The sequence below is a fragment of the Peromyscus eremicus genome, chromosome 23, assembly GCF_949786415.1.
Source record: "Peromyscus eremicus chromosome 23, PerEre_H2_v1, whole genome shotgun sequence".
Classification (NCBI taxonomy): domain Eukaryota; kingdom Metazoa; phylum Chordata; class Mammalia; order Rodentia; family Cricetidae; genus Peromyscus; species Peromyscus eremicus.
The window spans coordinates 42,043,717-42,066,829 of NC_081438.1; the positions used below are offsets into that span (position 1 = coordinate 42,043,717).

The window sequence follows — 23,113 nt, forward strand, 5'->3', positions numbered from 1 at the left end:
TCTACTCGCATGCATGAGGTACCCATGGCTGACTCTGCGCTCAACCACTCCTGGCCGGCTCTCTCCAAGCTGTGGCTGAAGAGATGGGCCTTTAAGCGAGGTAAGGAGGCAAGCAGTGGACCATTACCCAGGCAGAAACCCTTAAACCACTGGTTTACCTCAGTCTTCACGGGAGTTTTTTCTTAGTTGGTGTACAGGCTTAGTCCAAGTCAGCCTCAGAGACCATGACCCCCAAATTTGCCCAGAGCACCAAGGACCATCATGAACGTTCAGGCTCCTTTTCTTAGAGGAAATGTCTCCCCAAGGCTCTGTGAGAAATTTACAGCAGGAAAATCCACCACATCTCCGGCTGATGAACTCCCTTTGGGGAGCTTGGTAACTTAATGTGGGTTCCTAGCGCCATTGGTTCCTGGACCCTTGATAGGACAACGGAATCAGCAAGGCACCCATTTTAAATGGGGGTATTTAAGGGGAATGGGGACGTAGCTCAGTTAGAAGGGTGCCTGCCTAGCTTGTATGAAGCCCTGGGCTCCATCTCCACCCAGTATGCGTGGCGGTCATCCCAGCAGAGGATCAAGGTTTAAAGTCATCCTCAGCTACATAGTTGAGTTCAAGGCCAGCAGGGACTCCAAGAGATTATGTCTCAAAAAAGAAGAGAGAAAAGGAGATTTTAGATTCTGAAGCATGTACCTCCCTCAGGCATGCATACTTATTCAAGCATGCACACACACACACACACACAAACACACACATATGCGCACACACATATGCACACACTCACACGCATGCATGCATACATGCGCGCACACACTCTTACACACTCACACACAGGTTCAGACACACAGGTACACACACTCTTACACACTCACACACAGGTTCACACACAGGTTCACACACACAGGTACACACACACACACACACACACACACACACACAGGTTCTCATTCATTTTAGGGTAACCTGGGCCTTGGTTTAACTATGTAAGGATTAGGTTCTTGTATTACATCACCTGTGACTTGCATGCACACTCCTTATGAAGACATCCTTCCTGCCTTCTCCCTCCTCCCTTTGATCCTTTGAGACAGCATCCCATGCAACCCAGGCTGTCCTCAAATTCACCATGTAGTCAAGAATGACCTTAAATTCCTGATCCTTCTGCCTTTTCCTCCCCAGTGTTGAGATGACAGGCATGCATGATTACACCGGTGCTGTGTAACGTTAGGGGTGGAGCCCAGAGCTTTGGTCATGCCAGGCAAGAGCTACCCACTGAGCTACCCTTGAAGATAACCAAATGGTTTCTGGGTCACAGAGGTGGGGGATCCATGTGATAGGAAATGGTCATGCTCTCACGGCACCATTGGTTGTCTGGCCTTCCATGCCTCCACCTATCCATAGCTGCTCCCCTGGTCAGACCTCTGTCTATCCTGGCCACCTTCAGGAGGCAGATCCTTGTTCAGAGTATTCACGATGCAGGGAATGGGATACATGAGGCTACATCAGCTCATCCAATTCACACTCTCTCTTTGAAGGTTAGTCGTGTGTCAGGTACCATGCTAGGGCTGGAAAGCAGGTGGAGGCACCAGGAGACCCAGAGTCTGTGACTGAGGCTGGAGAGAGGGGGTGGCCTGGGAACTGGGGTGCAGTCTAAGAACAGTCATCAAGAGGGAAGTTACCGCCCATTTTTGAGCATGACTGAAGTTAGGCTCAGAGAGGCTGAGCAACTTGCTGAAGCTCACACAGCAGGCGTGTGTCAGAGGAGCTGAAATGTGAAACCAGCTCTGGGGCTGCCCTTGTGATGGGTTCTGATCATTAAGCAGAGCTGCCCATGTGGGCAGCCCCAGAGCCTGGGGAGGGCACCAAATCCGTTTAGAGTGGCAACCTGGGAGAATTAGTTCACAGGGCATGGATCACTAAAGTGCCCTCCTGTGGCCTGGTTTTGGATCCTGGCTGTCCAGTACACCCCGTTTTTGGGTCCAGGCAGGTTGAGATTATGATTTGTAGGCCGGCAGGTGGGGGAGTGAGCCGTAAGCGCTGACAGTGACTGTTACACCCTTTTATGGCTGAGGCCACAGGGGCTGGTGGGGGAGGAGGATGCTGCCCTGGGCCTGAACCTAGGCTGGGAGGCTGCTCATTAGAGAAAAACCAGGGCCTGAGTCCCTTCCCTACTCAGGCCATGTCTCCTCTGCTTTATCAGCCATGGTGACCCTTTACCCTGTTTCTCTGGTCTTTAGTCCTAAAGTACAGGGGGGAAAGACTCGACATTGTGTGTGTGTGTGTGTGTGTGTGTGTGTGTGAGAGAGAGAGAGAGAGAGAGAGAGAGAGAGAGAGAGCGAGAGAGAGACAGACAGACAGACAGACAGACAGACACAGAGGGAGAGAGACAGGGAGAGACAGAGAGAGAGAGAATACATGCACGGACCTCTGTCCACCTGTCTCCCCTACCCTCAAAGCAATTGATTACAAGCATTCATGACCCCCTGTGGCTGTTTACACAGAAGCTAGGGTTTTGAATTCTGGTCCTCATGCTCAGCTCTTACCCCAGCACCAAGGAGAGCTTTTCTTTACCTCTTTAAAACTCTTTAACTGACTGTCCTGGTCCCTCATGGAATCTCCAAGGAAAACAATGAGGCTGGACTGGAGAACCAGGCAAAGTTGAGACACGACTGAGACCTGCTGTGCTCCCCCAGGTCAGAGGGACTCTCCACCCTCTCCCGTCAACTGCTCCAGTAACCCTTCTGGTCATAATTTTTTCACTCACTCTTCAGTCAGTGAAAATACAGTGTTCTGTGTCTGCCCTGTGTCCCTTTCTGCCTGGCCTCTGTCTCAGTTCTACCCACTTCTGTCTCTAGCCCTCCCAGCCCTGCACATCGTCATCTCCTGAACGTGTATCTGTGCACTACCCCATCATTTCTCCATCTTGCTAGTCCACCCACCCACCAACTATCCATCCATCTGTCCAAGCATTCCCTATGCAGCCATGCCCCAACCAGCCAGCCTGCTGTCTAGCCAGTACACTAGCCAACCGCCCTTCTGTCCATCTCTCCATCCTTCCTTCAACTCATCCCTCCAGTCATCCTTACATCCATCTATCCATTCTTTCTTTTGTCCATACAACCAGCCATCTGACTATCTAACATTCAGGTAGCCACCTAACTGTCTGCCATTCAACCGTTCCCTCATGTAACTATGCATCTTCTATCTAACTAGCCAGCCAAACCTACAGTCTAGCCAGCTAAAAATCTGTCAGCATCACTACCCAACCTCCCATCCACTCTTCTAATTGTCTCTCCATCTATTCAGCCAACGATCCATAAACCATCCATTCATCTATCTATTTACACAACCAACAACCAAGCAACCACTTGTGTTTCTATCCATTAACCATTTACGTACCCATCTATCCAACCCTACTCCTCTTTCACCCATCAACTACCCGTTCATCCATCCATTTAAGTATCTACTTACCTTTCCATCCATCAGCCATCTATTCATCCACTTGTAAACCAGTCAAACTACCCACCCAGCCATCTATTATCTATTCAGTCTTCACATATCCTTCCTTTCATTCATCTGCCTATCTATCCATTCACAGCAAGAGCACAGACTAGACTAGCCTGGCCAGTTATGACATATTCTCTCTCTCTCTCTCTCTCTCTCTCTCTCTCTCTCTCTCTCTCTCTCTCTCTGTGTGTGTGTGTGTGTGTGTGTGTGTGTCTGTGTCTGTGGTGGAGGTGTCATGTATCATGTGAGTGTGAGTGTGGAGTCCAGAGGTTGATGTCAGACATCTTCCTTAATCTCTTCCTACTTCACTTTTTTATTTTCTTGGATTTTATTTATTTTTATGTGTAGGAGTGTTTGCCTGATTGTTTGTCTGTGTACCATGTGTGTGTAGTTCCCACACAGGCCAGAAGAGGGCATTATATTTCCTGGGACTGCAGTTACTGATAGTTGTTTAGCTGTCATGTAGGTTCTGGGAATTGAACCCAGGTCTTCCAGATGATCAGCCAGTGCTCTTAACCTCTGCGCCATCTTTCTACCTTAGTTTTTGACACATGGTCTCTCACTGAACCAAGAGCTCAGTGTTTCTGCTAGGCTGGCCAGTGAGCTTGGAGAATCTGTGTCCACTGCCCCCGTGCTGGGGTGACAGGCATGTGCCTCTGCACCTGGGTGTGCTGGGCATCCAAATGTAGGTCCCCACACTTGCATGGCAAGCACTGTACTGACTGAGCCATCTGCCCCAGCCTGAACCCTCATTTGAACTCTAAATACCTACACTTATCCCAACCTTATGCCAGTTTCGTGTGACTCTGGTGACGTCAATATGCCTCTCTTATTCTGTTTCCTGCTCTATAAAGTGAGGTATCGTAGAGATGTTGTGAGGACAGAAGAATGTAAACTGTACAGTGAGCTCATCACTGGCTTAGACATCAAGGCAGTGATCAGTCCACTGGGATGAGAGCTTAGCCTGTGAGGCTGAGGTCAGCACTCACCCTGACAGCAAGATCACAGGATGGGTGACGCCTGAATGGGCTCAGTCCATGATACTGGGATTGGTACCTAACCTGGTAACAGGATGAGGCATGTTGTATGACCAAGACCATGGCTCCGTCATGAGACCAGGATAGAGTTTGTTCTTGTGACACCAAGACAATGGCTTAGTATGGGATCCCAGGATGGGGTCTCAATCCATGACATTTTGAGTCAGTGCTAAACTTGACAACAGAATGAGGCATGCTATGTGATGCCAAGATCGTGGCTTAGTCTTTGACACCAGGGTGGGACTTAACTTGTGTGATGGGTAGTGTTAACTATCAACCTGACAGACTCTGGAATCACCTGGGAGATGGGTATCTGGGCACACCTATGAGGGATGATCTTGGTTGGATTAATTGATGTAGGAAGACCCAGCCTAAGAGTAGGTGACACCATTGCCTGGGCTTCGGGGCTGTACTGTGTAAATACAGAACATAAACTGAGCACAAGCATCCACTGCTCTCTGCCTCTAGCCTGGCTGCCTTGCTGACACTTGAACAGTGAGCTGACATGAACCCTTCTTTCTTAAGTTGCTTTGTCAGGACATTTCACCACAGCATCTGAAAAAGAAATTATTGTCCTCTGTGATACCAGGGTCAGGGTGAGGTACATTTGTGACACCAAGATCATGACAGCAGAATGAGGGACTAGCATCTGACACCAAGATGAGGCTCAGTCTATGACACCTATGACAGGAGGGTGAGGCACAGTATATAACACAAAGATCATGGCTTGAAACATGACAGCAGGATGAGGGCTCAGTCCATGGCACTGGAATCAGTGCTCAACCCGACACCATCTATACAGTGAGGACTTTTTTTTTGCCAGAGTCAGTTTCATCATGAATCCACTCAGGTTCCTAGGAACAAACAGTTCAGCAGGAAAGAGCTGCATCTGTGGTTGACTAGAAATGTCTGCCACGGGCAAAGGTTAGGGAAGAGGTGTACGCTGGCTCCAAGGCCACGCAAAGATCTTTTCCACCTCAGCTTTCCTACCACCTCATTTGTCTCAGTTACTTGTCTTGTTGCCATGATAACACACCTGACCATGGCACCTTAAGAAAGAAGAGTTTACTCTGGCTCACAGTTTCAGAGTGCAGCCCGTCATGGTGGAGAAGGAATATTGGCAGGAGCGTGAGGTGGCTGGTCACATTGCAACCCCAGTCAGGAAGCAAAGAGCAGTGAATGCTGGTGATCATGTTCTCACTTTTATTAGTCCAGGACCACAGCCTGTTGAATGGTGCCACCCAGTGTGGGCAGGTCTTCCTGTCTCAGCCTAATCAAGATCATCTCTCACAGGCATGCCTAGAAGCTTGTCAAGTTGACAAGCAATATTAACCACCATATTGTTGTCCGGGGCAAGCAGTGACGGGTACAGAATCCATCTTCCTCTGTCCTCCTGATTTAGCTCTGACCTCGTTATCTCCCCTTTCTCTACAGGCTCTGAGCCCAAGCCATGTGCCCAGCCCTTGGACTCTGGAGATGCAGCCTTGGCCACCAAGGATAGCCGTGGACCCTGGAGACCTGAGAATTCAGATTTCTTCTCAACCATGGAGGATGATCAGGCAGGTACCGGGCAGCTGAGATGGGTAGGTGGTGATGGCCAGGCTGGCAGCAAGTGCACTTTGTTTAGTGCCGTGTTTTACTAGGCACCTGTGGGACACTACTTCACAGAGATCCCTGGGCTTGGCTGGGGCTGGGGTCTTGATAGTGGTCCCCATGACAAGCCCCAGTACGCTACTTAAAAACAGCACTAGGGTAGGGGTGAGGTGTATAGCAGTGTAATCCTAAGAGTGAAGAGACCAAGGAGTAACATCATGAATACAATACCACTCCAGCTCTGCAGGGACAGACAGGCAAATTGTGACCATTGATTCTAAAGGTGTTTGTCAGTCCCTTTTCCATTAATACAACAACCTGAGTCAAGGTACACTATAAAGGGGAGTGCTCGGGTTTTTTAAAGCATATTTCTTCTGTGCATGTGTACATGTGTGTGCATGTGCTTGTGTATGCATATAAGTAGAGGAAAACTTCAGCTATCAGTACCCGGATGGCATCTATGTTGTCGTCTGAGACAGCATCTCTCACTTGCCCAGAACTCACCAGCTCGTGTAGGGAACAGAAAATTTGGGATGGAGCGTTATGGGCTCTTGGGTGGAGAAACTACAACAGCCATCCCCCAGTCTCAGCATGTTTATTATATAGGGATGGACAGAGAGGTGGTTATTCTGGACAGCTGGACAAGGGGCAGGGTTGCTACACACAGATAGACCAAGAGGCAGGGTTTATGGTATGCAGCTGATCTGAGAGGCAGATTTAGCTAATCTCAATAGGAGCAGTCTCTGTAGGGAGCAGTCTTCAGGCCATAAACATCCATGGGAGAAAGCTGTGGTGGCCATTTCCTGAACATGCTGTGAATCTTCCCACTTGGTCCCCCAAGGAAGACCTTGCCATCCCTCTGAAGCTGAAGCTATGGGGTCCTTGACATGGTGGCACCTTTGTCAACAGCACACACTGACTCTCGCAAGGCTTTCTCTGCTCCCTACACTGCTTGGTGAGAGGACACCAGCTTAGATGTAGGGAAGGGAGGTGGGTCTGGAAGGAGTTGGGGAAGGGTGGAGGGTAAATATGATTATTGTACAAATCTCCAAATAACTAATAAAAAAATTGAAAAAAAAAACTAAATAAGTCCCAGCCAAAACCAAAAAAAAAAAAAAAAAAAAAACCCTGAGTTCCTGTGGCTCATGGGTAGGTTTAGCTTCCCATTGCTATGATGAGATACCTGAGACAGATAGTCTTATAAACAGAGAATATTTATTTTGGCTCACGGCTCTAGAGGCATCAGTCCAGGATCCAGCAGCCCCATTGCTAGAAGTGAAAGCAAACCATTAGTGTCACGAATGAACCAAAATCAGAAAGAGAAACAGAGAGGCAGTTTCTAAGATGTCCCTTCTTAGAGCATCCCCGCAATGACCTAAAACCCTCCCGGTAGTCCCTGCTACCAAAAGTTCCACCACCAAATAGTGCCACCTTGATGATCAAGCTGTTGTCACATAGACCCCTGCAGGGGAATACTCATATTTAGATGATAGCAAGTTGTAACGTCAATCATGCCAGGTCCTGTGTGGGAAGGAAAGATTGCATCTCAAAATGGGAAGTCAGAGCGGCTGCGGTACGTCACAATCAGCAAAGTACTTGTCTTGCAAGCATGAGGGCCTGAGTTTCACTCCCAGAACCCACATTAGATGAGTAAATAAATAGAGCAGGGTGTGAGCTAGTGAGATGCCTCAGTGGGTAAAGGCGCTTTCTACCAACTCTGATGACCTGAGTTTGATCCCCAGGACCCACATGGTAGAAGGAGAACTGACTCCTGCAAGTTGTCCTCTGACCTCCACACCTGTACTATGATAAACTTCACACACACACACACACACACACACACACACACACACTAATTAATGTATAGCCCATCAGGAAAAGGCTCTTACCCCCATCCTGATGGCCTGATGACCTGATGGTCAATCACCAGAATCTGTGAAGTGGAAGGAGAGAACTGACCTTCACACATGGAACTTTAGGAGGGTGGAGACAGGTGGGCCCCACATCTCCCTGGCCAGCCAAGGCTACTGGCCAGTGAGAGATGAGGCCTCAAAATTAACAAAGGGAAGCTCCTGAGGTGCTACATCCCAGGCTGTCCTCTGGCTTCCACACATACATGTGTGCACACATGTACCTACACCCTCACACACACACACACAATTGGAGCCAGAGAGCCTGGGGTTCCATAGTCCCTTCCTAAGGAACATTCCCAGTTGTCTCAATGACCTCCCACTTTTTTTCTTTTTCTTTTTTTCTTTTTTTCTTTTTTTTTTTTTTGAGACAGGATCTCACTATGTATCCTTGACTGGCTTAGCACTCACTATATAGACAAGACTGGTCTCTAACTCACAAAGATCTGCTTGGATCTGCCTCCCTAGTGTTTGGCACAGGACCCACTTCTTAAAGGCTCAACCACCAACCAATAGTGCCACCCTGGGGACCAAGTTTTTAATATATGATCCCTGTGGACATGAACCACATCCAAGCCACAGTGGCTCTAAGGCTGCGTATTACCACCTCAGCTGTCAATGTATGTGGGTCATTCCAGAGGATGCAGTTCAGGCATAGGACCCATAGCTGGCACTCCCCCAGCATCGGGCACCTGGGTGCTTGTGTTAGATTCATTTCCTCTTGCTGTGATAAAATAGTCTGACAAACACCACTTAAGGAGGAGTGTAGTTGGAGGTTTTCCAGTGTCCCAGCCAGCCAGCGGTCAGGACATATCTCTCCCATTCATGTCCCCCAAGTAAACACACAGAGGCTTATATTAATTATAATTGCTGGGCCATTAGCTCAGGCTTATTACTGACTAGCTCTTACACTTAAATTAATCCATAATTCTTATCTATGTTTAGCCACATGGCTTGGTACCTTTTCTCAGTTCTGCCTTGTCATCTTGTTTCCTCTGTATCTGGCTGGTGACTCCTGACTCAGCCTTCCTCTTCCCAGAATTCTCCTTGTCTGCTTATTCTGCCTATACTTCCTGCCTGGCTACTGGCCAATCAGCGTTTTATTTATCATCCAATCAGAGCAACACATAGTCACAGCATACAGAAAGACATCTCACAGCTGAAGAGAGAGTTTAATTTGGCCCACATTTCAAGAGCACATTCCATCATGGCAGGGCCGTCAATGTATCAGGAGCTTGAAGCAGCCACACTCAGGAAAGGGGAGCAATAAGAGCTAGTGCTCAGCCTCTCTCCACCTGTACAGTCTAGCACCTGGGAGTAGTCCCATCCACAGTTGAGATGGGTCTTCCCAGCTCAAGTAACCCAACTAAATCAACCCATCAGTATCTCACCCCTTCCCTCTGAGGCTCAGGGACACCTCATAAGGGGAAGCAGAAACATTGATTGTAAGGACCAGAAGTAATGGATATCTACAACAGAATAGTGCCTGTATGACAGGGTCATTGTACACATCAACTCATAGTGGCACAAGACCCACATAAGATGAAGCTAGCCAAAACCCCAGCATGGATTGTGGAGGGCTCACGAAGTCCCACACGTAGCTGAGAAGCTATTAGAAGCAACTGATGGTTGCTGGAAGAAGGAGAGTCAGTTTTCCTCTGTGATGCACCCTAGAGGCTAACTCAGTCGGTAGAGCATGAGACTTTTAATCTCAGGACTGTGGGTTCGTGCCCCAGGTTGGACACCACTTGAATCATGAACCAAAAGGGTGTATGTAAGGATATATATCCATTTTTTAATGAGTGCTATGGGAATACAGACTCATGGATGCAGGATAAGGTAGGTCCAATTGCAGAGTCCTTCCACTTTGTCTGGGAAAGATGGGGATTGACACACGCTGCTACACACTGCCTGACTTAGTTTCCACAACCTGAGAGAGTACAACATGCTCCTCCCCCCTCCCCCCGCTGCCCTTTTAAGAGGTCACATAGGCAGACAAGAAGCACTACCTCTATCAGGCCAGGTAGCCCAAGGTCACAGGCAGAGCAAATACGCACTGCAGCCCGTGGTCTGGTAGACGGTCACATACCCATGAACATACAGGCACGCACTACAGCCTGTGGTCTGGTAGATGGTCACATACCCACGAACATACAGGCACGCACTGCAGCCCATGGGTCTGGTAGACTGTCACATACCCACGAACGTACAGGCACTGCAGCAGCCCGTGGTCTGGTAGATGGTCACATACCCACGAACGTACAGGCACGCACTACAGCCTGTGGTCTGGTAGATGGTCACATACCCATAAACATACAGGCACTGCAGCAGCCTGTGGTCTGGTAGACGGTCACATACCCACAAACGTACAGGCACTGCAGCAGCCCGTGGTCTGGTAGACGGTCACATACCCATGAACATACAGGCACGCATGCAGCCCATGGGTCTGGTAGGTGGTCACATACCCATGAACATACAGGCACACGCACTGCAGCCCGTGGTCTGGTAGACAGTCACATACCCACGAACATACAGGCAACAGGAGTAGGTTGACTGGGTGGAGCGAGCACATTAAATTGGGAGAACAGAGTAATGGTGAGGACAGAGGAGGAATTGGAGGGAAGGGGTTGGGGAGTAGATTTGATCAAAACACATTGTCTACATTTATGAGATCCCTAAACAATAAAAAAAAGAATTTTTAGGAAAGATAATCCCTTACAGGCATGTTGAGAGGCCCATCTCCCAGATGATTCTGAAGTTGTCAGGTTGGTAGTTAATACTACCTATCACAGTGGCGTGTGACAATGTCTAGTAAACTAATGAGGGCTAGCTGTAATTGTCAACCTAGAAATCACCTGGGAAGAGAGTCTCAATAGACTGCCTGTACTGGGCTGGCCTGTGGGCATGTCTGTGGAGGAACTGTCTCAGTTGAGTTAACTGATGGGGCTGGAGAAATGGCTGAATGCAGTTCCCTCACATCCTGTGCTCCCAGTTGCCGGTAACTACAGCTACAGGGGATCTGATCTAATGCCCGCCTCTAGCTTCCACGGGTACCCACACACCCGTAACACACACACACACACACACACACACACACACACACGCACACACGCACACACACAAACACACGTACACACACACACACACACACACACACACACACACACACACACACACTTCCAGCACTCAGGAGACAGAGACAAGTGGATCAGGCCAACCTGGAACTAACTATAGAGCTAATTCTAGGACAGCCAGGGCTACACATGAAACCCTGTCTGAACAAACAAAGTGGACGGTGTGGGAAGACCCAGTCCACTATCGGTGGCACTGTTCCCATGGGTCTGTATAAGAGTGAAGAAATGGTGCTAGCAGGAAGCAAGCAAGCAAGCATTCATTCACTCCCCTCTGCTCTCAACCGTGGATGGGATGTCGTTGACTCTGCGGCTGGGATGGACTGTGACCTGGAGCCGTGAGCGCAAACAAACCCTTTCCCTACTCAGTTATGTTTGGTTGGGTGTTTTATCACGGCGAAGAAATGAAGCTAGCACAGTCTGTGATGCCTAAACAACACAGTTGTTTGTCTGTCCACTCCCTTCATTTGTACAAGGGGAACCCAGAGACCCAAGAACTGGCCCGCATGTCAGAGACACCAGAAGAAACTAGTTTGTAAGAAACTAGAATGTAAGACTCTGATCCCTCAGGGCCTCTCCACATCCCTGTCCTCTGGGACATGAGCAGAGGGATAGATGACATGGTGGTAGAAAAAAATGAAGGGCACAGATAAACACTCAGCCTTGTGAGGGTGGGATGAGGCTCTGCCTACCCCAACCAATCATCTTCCTTTTCTCCTGCATCCATCCTTATCCAGGGTGTGTGTGTGTGTGTGTGTGTGTGTGTGTGTGTGTGTGTGTGTGTATGCGTGTGTGTGTGTGTGTGTGTGTGTGTGCACGCACAGGTATACATGCATGTGGGGACCAGAAGACAACCTTAGCTATCATGGGAGTCATCACCTTTTTTTTTTTTTTTTTTTTTTTTCTGAGGCAGGGTTTCCTACTGACTGGTAAATAAGGTTTTCCTTTCTGACAACCAGATTTTAAAACCTGAAGTAGAACTGAGCATAGTGGTACAAGCATCTTAATTCCCACTTGGGAAGCTGAAGTAAGAGGATCAAGAGTTCAAGGCCATGCTAGGATACATATGTGAGACCTTGTCTCAAAAAATAAAACACAGGAGCTGAAGAGATGGCTCAGGGGTTACGGCTGCTTTTCCAAAATGCAAGTTCAATTCCCAGCACCCTCAGGGTGATTAACAACCCTCTGCAAGTCCAGTTCCAGGGAATCGTATGCCCTCTTCTGGCCTCCACCTGCGTGAGGCAAAACACCCATACATATAAAATATTTTTAAAACAAAAATTAATTAAATTAAAACCTGAAATATAAAAAATAACCATATTTTCTTGCATTGATTGAGGGCTTGCAATGTGCTAGTCTTTGCATTTCCAAAACTGCCCCCTTTTTTACCACCATAATAGTCATGTAAGGTGGCCATAGTGTGACCATTTTAGAGATAGGAGCACTGAGGGTCTGAGAGCCTTAAGACCTTCTCCTTGGTTGGGGCTGGAGAGATAGCATTAAGAACACTTGATGCTCAAGCAGGAGGATCTGAGTTCAAATCTCCAGCACCTACATAAGGAGCCAGGGATGGTCAGATGTAACCCCATCACTGGTGAGGTGAGACAGGAGGATCGCTGGAGCTTGTTGGGATCAACCTAACTCCAGGTTCAATGAGAGACCCTGTTTCAAGAGAGTAAGGTGGAGAGTGCTAGAACAGGACACCTGATGTTCTCCTCTGGCCTCACATGCACATTTCACACACACACAAATAAAGTGTAAATTTTAAAATGTTTAATGATAAACAACAAAAAGATCATGTCCAAGGTGAAACTAACAAAAGCAGGAAGTGGGATGTAGTGATAGATACTTGCCTAGGGTGCTCGAGACCCTAGGTGCCACAGAGCACTGGTAGAAATGCATAACTCAGTAAGTAAATAGCCAGTCCCCTGATGTGAACACTGACTGCAGTCTCTCTGCGTGTCAGACCTTCTGGACATGTGCTCTATGACAAACTGAGTGTCCCTTTGCTGAGCCTGGTGGCACAGACCTGTCCTCTCTGCTCCTCAGGTGTCTGACTGAGGGTCATAGGTTCAAAGCCAACCCGCACAAATCTGTTCTAGATTCATTTCTGTTCCTGTGATAAAACACCATTATCAAAAGCAACTTAGGACAGAAAGAAGATTATTTTATCTTATAATTCTAGGTTATAGTCTGTCGTGGCAGGGAAGTTGAAGCAGGAACTTCAAACGGCTCACCATATCATGTCTACAGTCAAGGGCAGAGAGAATGAAAATATGCACGCTCACTTGCTCTTCCAGTCCAGTTTCTGTTGCTGTGGCAACACTATGACCAAAAGCAACTCTGGGAGGAGAGAGCTTACTTTATCTTATGCTTCCAGGTTAATTCTCATCACCGAAGGAAGTAAACTCAGGAACTCAGGCAGGGGCTGAAGCAGAGACTATGGAAGACTGCTGCTTACTGGCTCACGCTCATTGCTTTCTTATACAGATCAGCCCCATGTGCCCGGGGATGGTGCTGCCCACAGTGGGCTGGGCCCTCTCACACCAGTCAGTCAAGACAATCTCTCACAGGCATGACTGCAGGCCATTCTTCTCTGGGCAATCCCTCAGCCGAAGCTCCCTCTTCCAAGGTGACTCTAGGTGTGGTCAAGTTGGTGATAATAACCAGGACACTTGCTTTCTTGTTTGTCCTCATTTCAATGTGTCCACTCTGCCTAGAGAACAGTGCCATCCCCAGTAAGCTGGGTCTTCCCACATCAAGTAACTTAAGACAATCCTCCAGACATGCCACAGGCCAGCCCAGTTCCTCAATGAGGCTCTCTTCCCAGATGATTCTTAAAACTAATCATCACAAACCTGTCTTAAAAGAAAGAAAAAATAGGAGTGCTGGGCTGTAGATCAGTGAAGAGCCATACTAGCAGGCTACACTCTAGATTCAACCTCAGCACCAAAACAGAACAAGCTAAGTGCACCTATCCAAAACTAGTTGGGATTGCTTTTCTTTATTTGTTCTGGTATGTGTGTGTGTGTGTGTGTGTGTGTGTGTGTGTGTGTGTGTATGTTGGTGTTGGTGTGTGTGTGTGTGTTGGTGTTTGTGTGTGTGTGTGTGTGTGTGCGCGCGCGCGCGCGCGCGCGTGCGCGCGTTGGTGTCTGTAGGCCCAAGTTTGATGATGGGTGTCTTCCTCAATCCCTTGTAACTTTATACATTGAGGCGGGACATCTCGCTGAACCTAAGGCCCACCATTTCTGCTAGCCTGGCTACCATCTTCTCTGGGAGTCCCTGTTTCTGCCCTCCCCCCATACTGAGATTATAGTGGGATGTAGCAGGAATCTTAACTGTCTTAATAATAAAAACCCCGAGTCAGATATAGGGGTAAATACTGAAAGATGGGAAAGACAAAAGAGCAAGCCACAGCTATCACCTCTTACTTCACCAACTCCTCAGCCTTAAAGAGAGTGAGCTGCTGTCTCCTCCTGCCTTATAGTCTTCTCTCCGCCATATCACTTCCTGTCTCCACCTCCCTAATGCTGGGATTAAAGGCATGAGATCCCAAGTGCTGGGCTCAAAGGTGTGTGCCACCACTGCCTGGCCTCTATGGCTAATTAGTGGCTTAGCTCCACACTCTGACCTTCAGGCAAACTTTATTTGTTAGATCACAAACAAAATATCACCACATTTCCCCTTCTTTGTCTTAAATTAAAAAAGAAGGTTATAACTAGTATAAGAAATACTATATACAATAAATACAACAACTATATAGAATATATACAGGCAATAAATACATCAACAATGTCTAGTCCATTTGCATTTGACAAATTCAGAGGAAATACTCCACAATCTATTCTATCTTGGTGAGTCCAAGTCTTGTGTCTAATTCACTTTCTACCCTAACTTGCTTTATCATCCAAAACTATCTTTTGATGTCTCTCAACCTTATACACTTTACACCTCTTTGGTGATTTTTTTTTTCTGAGTCTGGTAAACAAGGAAAACTATAACTATATAACTATCTAGTCTTCAGCTCCCTAAGAAACCTGAGAAGGAAATTTGTGCTAGAGTGGGGCTGCCCCATCTACCCTGCTTCTAGGTAGGTTCTGAGAATCTGAACTCTGGTCCTTATACTGAGCTACCACGCAAGTGCCCTGTTTTCTTGTTTCTCTAAGGCAGGATCTCATGTAGCCCAGGCTGGCCTCAAACTCACTAACCAAAGAGGACCTTGAACTCCTAACTCTCCCTGATTCCACCTTCCAGGTGCTGAGATTTTAAGCGTGTACCACCAGGCATGATTTTTGTGTATGTGTGTGGTTTTGTTGACAGAGTCTCACATGAGCCACACATGTGATTTTTAGATTTGTATATATGTGCATGCATCTGTGTGGATGCACATCCATGCATGTGGATGCCAGATGTTTGTGTGACAAATTGTCAACTTGACACACAAACCCATCACAATTAAGCCACAACTCTTCCTTTCTTATTCATCCCCAAGATCTCACATTAAAAACATAAATAACTTTAAAAGTCCCACTGTCTTTACAAATTCAAACACATTAAAATTTCAGTACCTTTAACATAGCCAATCTCTTTTAAAATCCAAAGTTTTTTCAAATTCAAAGTCTCTCAGCTGTGGGCTTCAGTAAAATAATTTCTCACTTCCAGAGGGAAAAATCAAAAAATCAGGCATAGTCACAATCGAATGAAAGCAAAACCAAATCCAACCCTCCAGTGTCTGGGATCCACTCACGATCTTCTGGACTCCTCCAAAGAGTTTGGGTCGCTCTTCCGGCTCCGCCGTCTGCAGCAAACACAGCTTATTTTCTAGACTCTGGCTGGCCCCACTCCACTGCTGCTGCTGTTCTTGGTGGTCGTCCCGTGGCACTGGCATCTCCAAAGCACTGGGGTCTCTACTGCAATAGGGCTGCACTTTCACCAATAGCCTCTCCCGGGCTCTCTTCATGGTGCCAAGCCTCAACTTCTCTGCATGACCCCTGCAGTCCTAGGCCCTCAACTGTCACTGAGGCTGCACCTTCACCAATGGCCTCTCCTGGCCTCTCACAGTGCCACGCCTCAGCTGCTCTCTGTGATCCCTCCAGCCTTCAAAACCAGTACCACCTGGGTGACTCCTACACATTAACAAATCCAGCCGCCAGCACAAAATACAACCTTGGCCACCTCTGGCACAGAGCTTCTCTGTGATCTCAGGAAACACTTCCCAGAAGATGCCACCTCAGTGATGCTGGTCTCTTCTTAATCACCACTAATTTCTTAGCTCCAGCCAACCAGTATCGAGTAACCCAGCAAAGTAAAGTTTTGCTTTAGCAGTTCTGGTATCTTGTTAATCACAGCTGATTCCTCAGCCCCAGCTGACCAGAACCACAGAATTTTAATTCAAAATAACAAATGGCCCTGATAGTCTTTAAACTTCCCCCTGAAACTTCACAAACCAGGCCTCCATCCTCTGCATGGCTCTGAACGTTATTATCTTCCAAGCTCCCACAGAGCTCTTAACACTCAATGGCTTTTCTAGCCCAGAGTTCCAAAGTCCTTCCACAATACCTCACTATGCTGGTACCAATTTGTCTTAGATAAGGTTTCAATTGCTACAACAAAACACCGTGACCAAAAAGCAAGTTTGGGGAGAAAAGGTTTTATTTGGCTTATACTTCCACATCACTGTTCATCATTGAAGGAAGCTAGGACAGGAACTCAAACAGGGCAAAATCCTGGAGCAAAGAGCTGATGCGGAGGCCATGGAAGGATGCTGCTTACTGGCCTGCTCCACATGACTTTCTAAGCCTGTTTTCTTATAAAACCCAAGACCACCAGCCCAGGGGTGTCACTACCCACAATGGGGTGGGCCCTTCCCCATTGATCACTAATTGAGAAAATACCTTAAAGCTGGTCTCATGGAGGCCATTTCCTCAACTGAAGCTCCCTTCTCTCTGATGACTCTAGCTTGGGTCAAATTGACACACAAAAGCAGCCACTACAGCTCCTGGTACTAACTTCTCTCTTAGTTAGTTTCAATTGCTGTGAAGAGACACCATAACCACGGCAACTCTTGTAAAGGAAAACATTTAATTGGGGTGGCTTACAGTTTCAGAGGTTCAGTCCATTATCATCATGGTGGGACATGGTAGTGTGCAGGCAGACATGGTGCTGGAGAAGGAGCTGAGAGCCCTCCATCTTAATTCTCAAGGCAGCAGAAGTGAACTGTCCCACACTGGGAATAGCCAGAGCATTTACAAGACCTCAAAGCCCACCCCCAAGTGGCACACTTCCTGCAACAAGGCCACACCTAGTCCTAGTCCAGCAAGGCCACACCTCCTAACAATGCCACTCTCTGTAGGCCCAGCGTTCAAACACATGAGTCTATGGGGGCCATTCCTATTCAAACCACCACACCAGAGGTCAACGTTGACTATATTCCTCAATTGTTCTCCATCTTATTTTTTGAGACAGGATCTGCCACTGAACCTGAAGCTTGTGGATTTGAGAGGCTTGATGGCTATCTAGAGATCCTTGTCCCTGCCCTTCCCAGTTGACGAGGTTACAGGATTTTTTATATTTATGTGGGTGTTGGAAATCAAACTCAGGTTCTCGTGATTACTGAGAGCACACTTTACCACTGGGATTGTCTCCCCAGACCTGATTATGGACTTTTCCAGGTTGGGCATATTTGTGTATACCTAATGAAATAATTTGGGGATGGATCCCCATCTAAACCTTGGATTCACTGATATCTCATGTTTAGTTAATACACATGGCCTGAAGGTATTTCATATGCTGCTTTGTATCTCTGCATTTGTGTGTGGGGGGGTGGGTACTTTTAAATTAATCATATATGTGTGGAGGTTTGTGCACATGAGTGCAGTAACCACAGAGGCCAACAGAGGGTAGCAGATAACCTGGAGCTGGAGTCCCAGGCCACTGTGTGTGCTTTATGTGCAGTTGTGTTCCAGCAGCGTATGGGTGGTGGGCACAGAACTCAGGTCCTCTGCAACAGCAATGCTTGCTTTTAACTGCTGAGCCACCTCTCTAGCCTCTGTTTTATTTCGGTCTTCATTTTTTTAACAATTTTTTTTTTTTAATTTTGTTCCAATGCCACAGCACTTGTGGTTCTCAGGGACCCAGCTCAGGTTGTCAGGCTAGGCAGCAAATGCTTTAACCTGCTGAACCATTTCTCTGGTGCCAATCTCTGCATTTTGATTGTGACCTGTCACATGTGGGATTTTCCACTTGCTTTAGCATGTCAGGACTCAACTTCTTTTGGAAACTTCAGACTTGAGTTTGCAGGTTAAGAATCTTCAGCATTAGCCGGGCGGTGGTGGCGCACGCCTTTAATCCCAGCACTCGGGAGGCAGAGCCAGGCGGATCTCTGTGAGTTCGAGGCCAGCCTGGGCTACCAAGTGAGTCCCAGGAAAGGCGCAAAGCTACACAGAGAAACCCTGTCTCGAAAAACCAAAAAAAAAAAAAAAAGAATCTTCAGCATTGGTTGCTGTTTGTTGGTTGCGTGGCAAAATAGGAGCAGAGACACTGTATAGTTGAATTTGCTTGAGTGAGCTACCTCTTTCTAAAAGCTAGTGGAATAAGTAACTATTCACGTTTTTTAAAAAAACCTATCTATGATTTGGGAAACAGAGACAGGAAAATCTCAAGTTTCAAGCTAGTCTGTGCCACACGGTAAGACCTTTCTTTTAAAAAGCACCCAAGTGTGGCTCAGAGGTAGAGGGACTGCCTACCAGTTCCCTAGTGAGGAGTAGACTGTGGTGTGAGCAGTAAGTGCTGCCTAGAGTTCCCCGTGAGGGGCTGGGGAATTGGCTCCCTCATCGAGGACTTGCCTAGCATGCTCAAGGTCTTGGATCCCACCCACAGCACTGCAAAAACCAAGTGTCTGTGTACAATGTGAGCCTGCATGTGGCAGCCAAGGGAAGCTGGGGATGTTTTGCCTCTACTTTGGACTGAGCAGAAATCTAGTGTGTTGTGGGGGGCGAGGTGAGGGGTGCGTAATCCAAGGCTCCCTGGGTCTGGAGAGTAGGAGCAGAGATTTCCTAGATCCTCTTGCAAGGTGTCAGGCCTGGAACCCAGTGTTTAATTAGGTCTCTGGGAAGGCCCCCATCTTTTCTCGCCCAGGGAAACGAGTCTGAATAAGTGTTCCAGCTTCCAGGCAAAGGAGGGGTAGGGCTTTCCCTTCTTCTACTGTGCCTGCTGGCTAGAAGCTGGGACAGGCTGTGCTTTAGATTCCCAGAACCCTCCTCCCAAGCTCTGGCCTGGCTCCCACCTCTGCCTGGGGTGAGAGAGGACAGACGCTGGAAAAGGCGGGAGCCCCGCACCAGCCCAGAGCCCATCCTGACGTGTTTATATTTGTGGGAAGATGAAAAGCAGAGACACAAGGAAACCTTGTGGGGAAGCAGTTGGGAAAGAGACAGGAGTCCACACGAGGCTGTCCAGGCTTCAGGAACAGGAATAGAGCAGTGGAGAGGGTGGGTGGGATCGGAAAGGAGACTGCCGCCAAGGTCTCAGGAAAGCAAAGGCAAGCTCGCTCTGGTTCAGGTCGGCTACCCTGTGGTCATTTAGAAAGAGACTGACTGAAAGTCGGATGTGGTATTTACAGGTGAGAGGAGTGGGCTGGGGAGACGGCTGTTTTTAAAGCACTTGCTGTACAAACATGAGTTCAGGTCCCTGGCACCCACATAAAAAGCCAGGCATGATGGTGTATGTCTAAAACTCCAGCACTTGGGATGTGGATAGAGCGATCATAGGGTTCACTGCCCAACCAGCCTAGCCCAAACCATGAGCTCTAGTTCTGTGACAGACTCCGAGCCACCAAAACATAAGGTGAAGAGTGATAGACAAAGACACCCAAACATGTGCATGCACACACACACACACACACACACACACACACACACACACACACACACACACACGCAAGCATGCACTTGCCTAGTCCCTTGACTCAATCCCCACTCCCTCACCTCCGTAAAGCTTAACCAGAGAACTACTTTAAGAGGTAGCAATATTGCTTCTGGATATATGTGTAAAAGAGCTGAAAGTAGGCTCAGCAAGATGGCTCAGCAGGTAGGGAAGCTTGCCACCAACCGCTGGGGACCTGAGTTCCATTCCCAGGACTCTAATGGTAGAAGGAGGAAGCAGACTCCTACAAGCTGTCCTCTGGTGTAGAAGCACACACAATAAACAAGCAAACAAATAAATGAATGTAGAAAATAATGATAAAGTAATTGAAAGTAGAGCCAGTTGGGGTACTGTCATCCCAGCACAAGTGCCACTACCGCAGGAGGTTCACAAGTTTGAGGCCCATGAGTTTCCCATTAACCAGAGGAGTCCGGCAAAGCCCTACCTAAGAAACAAAGCAAACAAAAAACATTGAAAGCAGATCATAAACAGAGATCTCTATGAGCCTGTCCTTGGCAACTCCCCACAAGAGCCGAAAGACAAATAAACAAAACGTTGTCTGGGCTAGAGAGAGGACTCACTGTAAAGTGCTTGCTGTCCAAAAGTGAGGACCTGAGTTCAATACCAGGAACCCATGTTTAACAGAACAGCCTGGCCGGGCGGCGGTGGTGCACACCCTTAATCCCAGCACTCGGGAGGCAGAGGCAGACGGATCTCTGTGAGTTCGAGACCAGCCTGGTCTACAGAGTGAGTTCCAGGACAGCCAAGGTCCTGGAACAACCAACCAACAAACAAAATCAGAACAGCCTGGAGGAGTAGCACAAGCTATAATCCCAGTGGAGGAGACAGACAAATCTCACTGGCCAACCAGCATGGGCAAATGGGTGCGTTTCAGGCCTCTGACAGACCTTGTCTCAAAAACCAAAGTGAATGGTTATTTTTGATTGTCTAATTGACACAGTGTAGAAGCATGTGGGAACAGAGTCTTCCTAAAGGATTGTCTACACTGGGCTAGCCTGGGCATGTCTGAGGGGCTTTTGGCGATTTGCTCAACTGACTGGCACCATTCCCTACAACCTAGAACTACGAACCAATAAACCCTTTCTCCCTGAAGTTGATTTAGACAGGGAATTTCATTACAACAACAGGAAATGAAAGTAAGACAGGAGGAAGGGTACCCAGGGTTGACCCTCTGACCTTTACATGCACATACATATGTACACTGTACCTCCACAGACAGGAACACACATAAACACACACAGGAGAGAAATGTGGCCTATGAATACCGTGGTTCTGGCTAAGGAGCAAGGAGATCCAGCATGAGAGCCTTTTGGGGAAATGAAACCTTGAATCCCAGGCTAGGCATATGTCTTAGCCACTGTCCTATTGCTGTGAAGAGATACCGTGACCACGGCAACTCATAAAAGACACACTTAATTGGAGGCTTGTTTACAGTTTCAGAGGCTTAGTGCATTTTCATCATGGCGGCAAGCATGCCAGCAAGCGTTATAGGCAGAGAGAGACTCTGGGCTCATTTGAAACCTCAAAGGCCACCCCCAGTGACACACTTCCTCCAATAAGTCCACGCCTCCTCATCCTTCTAATCCTTTCCAACAGTGCCACTGCCTGGTGACTAAGCATACGAGCCTGTGGGCCATTCTTGTTCAAACCACCATGATCCACTCCCCATAGGTTGATAGTCATAGTTCAAAATGCATTTAGTCCAACTTCAAAAGTCCCCATAGTCTATCACAGTCTCAATACTGTTTAAAAGTCTAAAGTTCAAAGTCTCTTCTAAGACTCAAGTCAATCTCTTGACTGTAACCCCCTGTAAAATCAAAACCACCTGTAAAATCAATACCAAAAAGCAGATCACAACTTCCAACATGCACAGAATAGACATTACCATTCCAAAAGGAAGGAAGGGAGCACAGGAAGGAAATACTGTGCCAAACCAAGGCTAAAAACCAAAATTCAAACCACCACAGCATACCACTGGAGAGATGAGTTCCCATTGGACAAGAGGAAGATAAGCCCATCTGTGTGCTGAGGAGTGGGGACTTGAGTCCAGGAGACCTCACCTCTGTTACCTCTTGACCAGCAGCCCCTTTTCCCAACCTACAGGAAGATGGTTTTCCAAGGCACCTCAGCGAGAGCACAGAAGACCTCAGCCTGGATATGGGAGCCCTTCAGGGCAGCGAGTACCTCCGGGATCTGGGCTTAGGGGCCCCTTCCGACCACCATCAGTCCGAAGTGGCTATGGATCCCGAGACCCCCAGAGAAGAAGCCAGAAGAGAGCCCCTCTGCTCAAGCTATGCAGGAGATCCAATCCTGCCTCAGAGACGCAGCTGGGAGAGGCCTCGGAGTTGCTCAGAGAGCTGTCGAAGGTCAGCCCCATTCCCCCCACCACTGCCTACCTTCCGGGAGGCCACAGCCAGTTCTCAGGACATATTGCTGTCCGGCCTGGTACTCAGCTGTGTGGCTTTTGCTGAGGAGATGTAGACAAACATCTACACAAAATATGCCCCCCACCTGCATGCTACAGACTCACTTGAGATCAAAACATGGATGGGTGCTCATCTCCCAACACCCACAGTAGCAGCATCAAAAGTAGAGGGGCTTTGGTCACCACCACCCTGCACTGGTGTGCCTCAACTCCTCCCAAGGGGGCTCAGGTCCTGGCATGTGCATGAGGACCTAGGCTCCACCCACAACATTGAAAGGGGGGAAAGACAGGAAGGAAGCTGGGAAGAGGGAAGAAGTGAGAGAGGGAGGAAGAAAGGAAACTTTCATAGAAAAAGAGAAAGGGGCGGGGGGAATCTCCCTGAAGATGCAGACACTTCCGGTATTGGGAGGTGTGAAGCCCTCTGTGTGCCCCGCCCCTCTACCTGACGGCAGGGGGGGGTTGACATCCCTGAGAATTCCCCCCTGCCCCAGATGCCTAAGGCCATGGCCAGATGGATACCAGCCACTAACACTTCCATATCTGCTCTTCCCCCAGGCTCAGCCTTGATGCCTCCAC

The 23,113-nt window shown here is 48.0% G+C and overlaps 1 protein-coding gene across 1 annotated transcript; it reads left to right on the top strand.

Annotated features, from left to right (window-relative positions):
* Positions 1-22,593, top strand: LOC131897955 (rho guanine nucleotide exchange factor 18-like). The gene is made up of 3 exons (XM_059248984.1): positions 1-100; positions 5,973-6,101; positions 22,220-22,593. The coding sequence occupies exons 1-3, from the start codon at positions 10-12 to the stop codon at positions 22,591-22,593; spliced, it is 594 nt and encodes a 197-aa protein (XP_059104967.1). The 5' UTR covers positions 1-9.
* The last annotated feature ends 520 nt before the right edge of the window (positions 22,594-23,113 follow it).

Coding starts and splice junctions, on each gene's coding strand:
- LOC131897955 (XM_059248984.1), top strand. CDS start 10: ATGCATGAGGTACCCATGGCTGACTCTGCGCTCAACCACTCCTGGCCG. Junction 101..5,972: donor GAGATGGGCCTTTAAGCGAG/GTAAGGAGGCAA, acceptor CTTTCTCTACAG/GCTCTGAGCCCAAGCCATGT. Junction 6,102..22,219: donor CATGGAGGATGATCAGGCAG/GTACCGGGCAGC, acceptor ACCTACAGGAAG/ATGGTTTTCCAAGGCACCTC.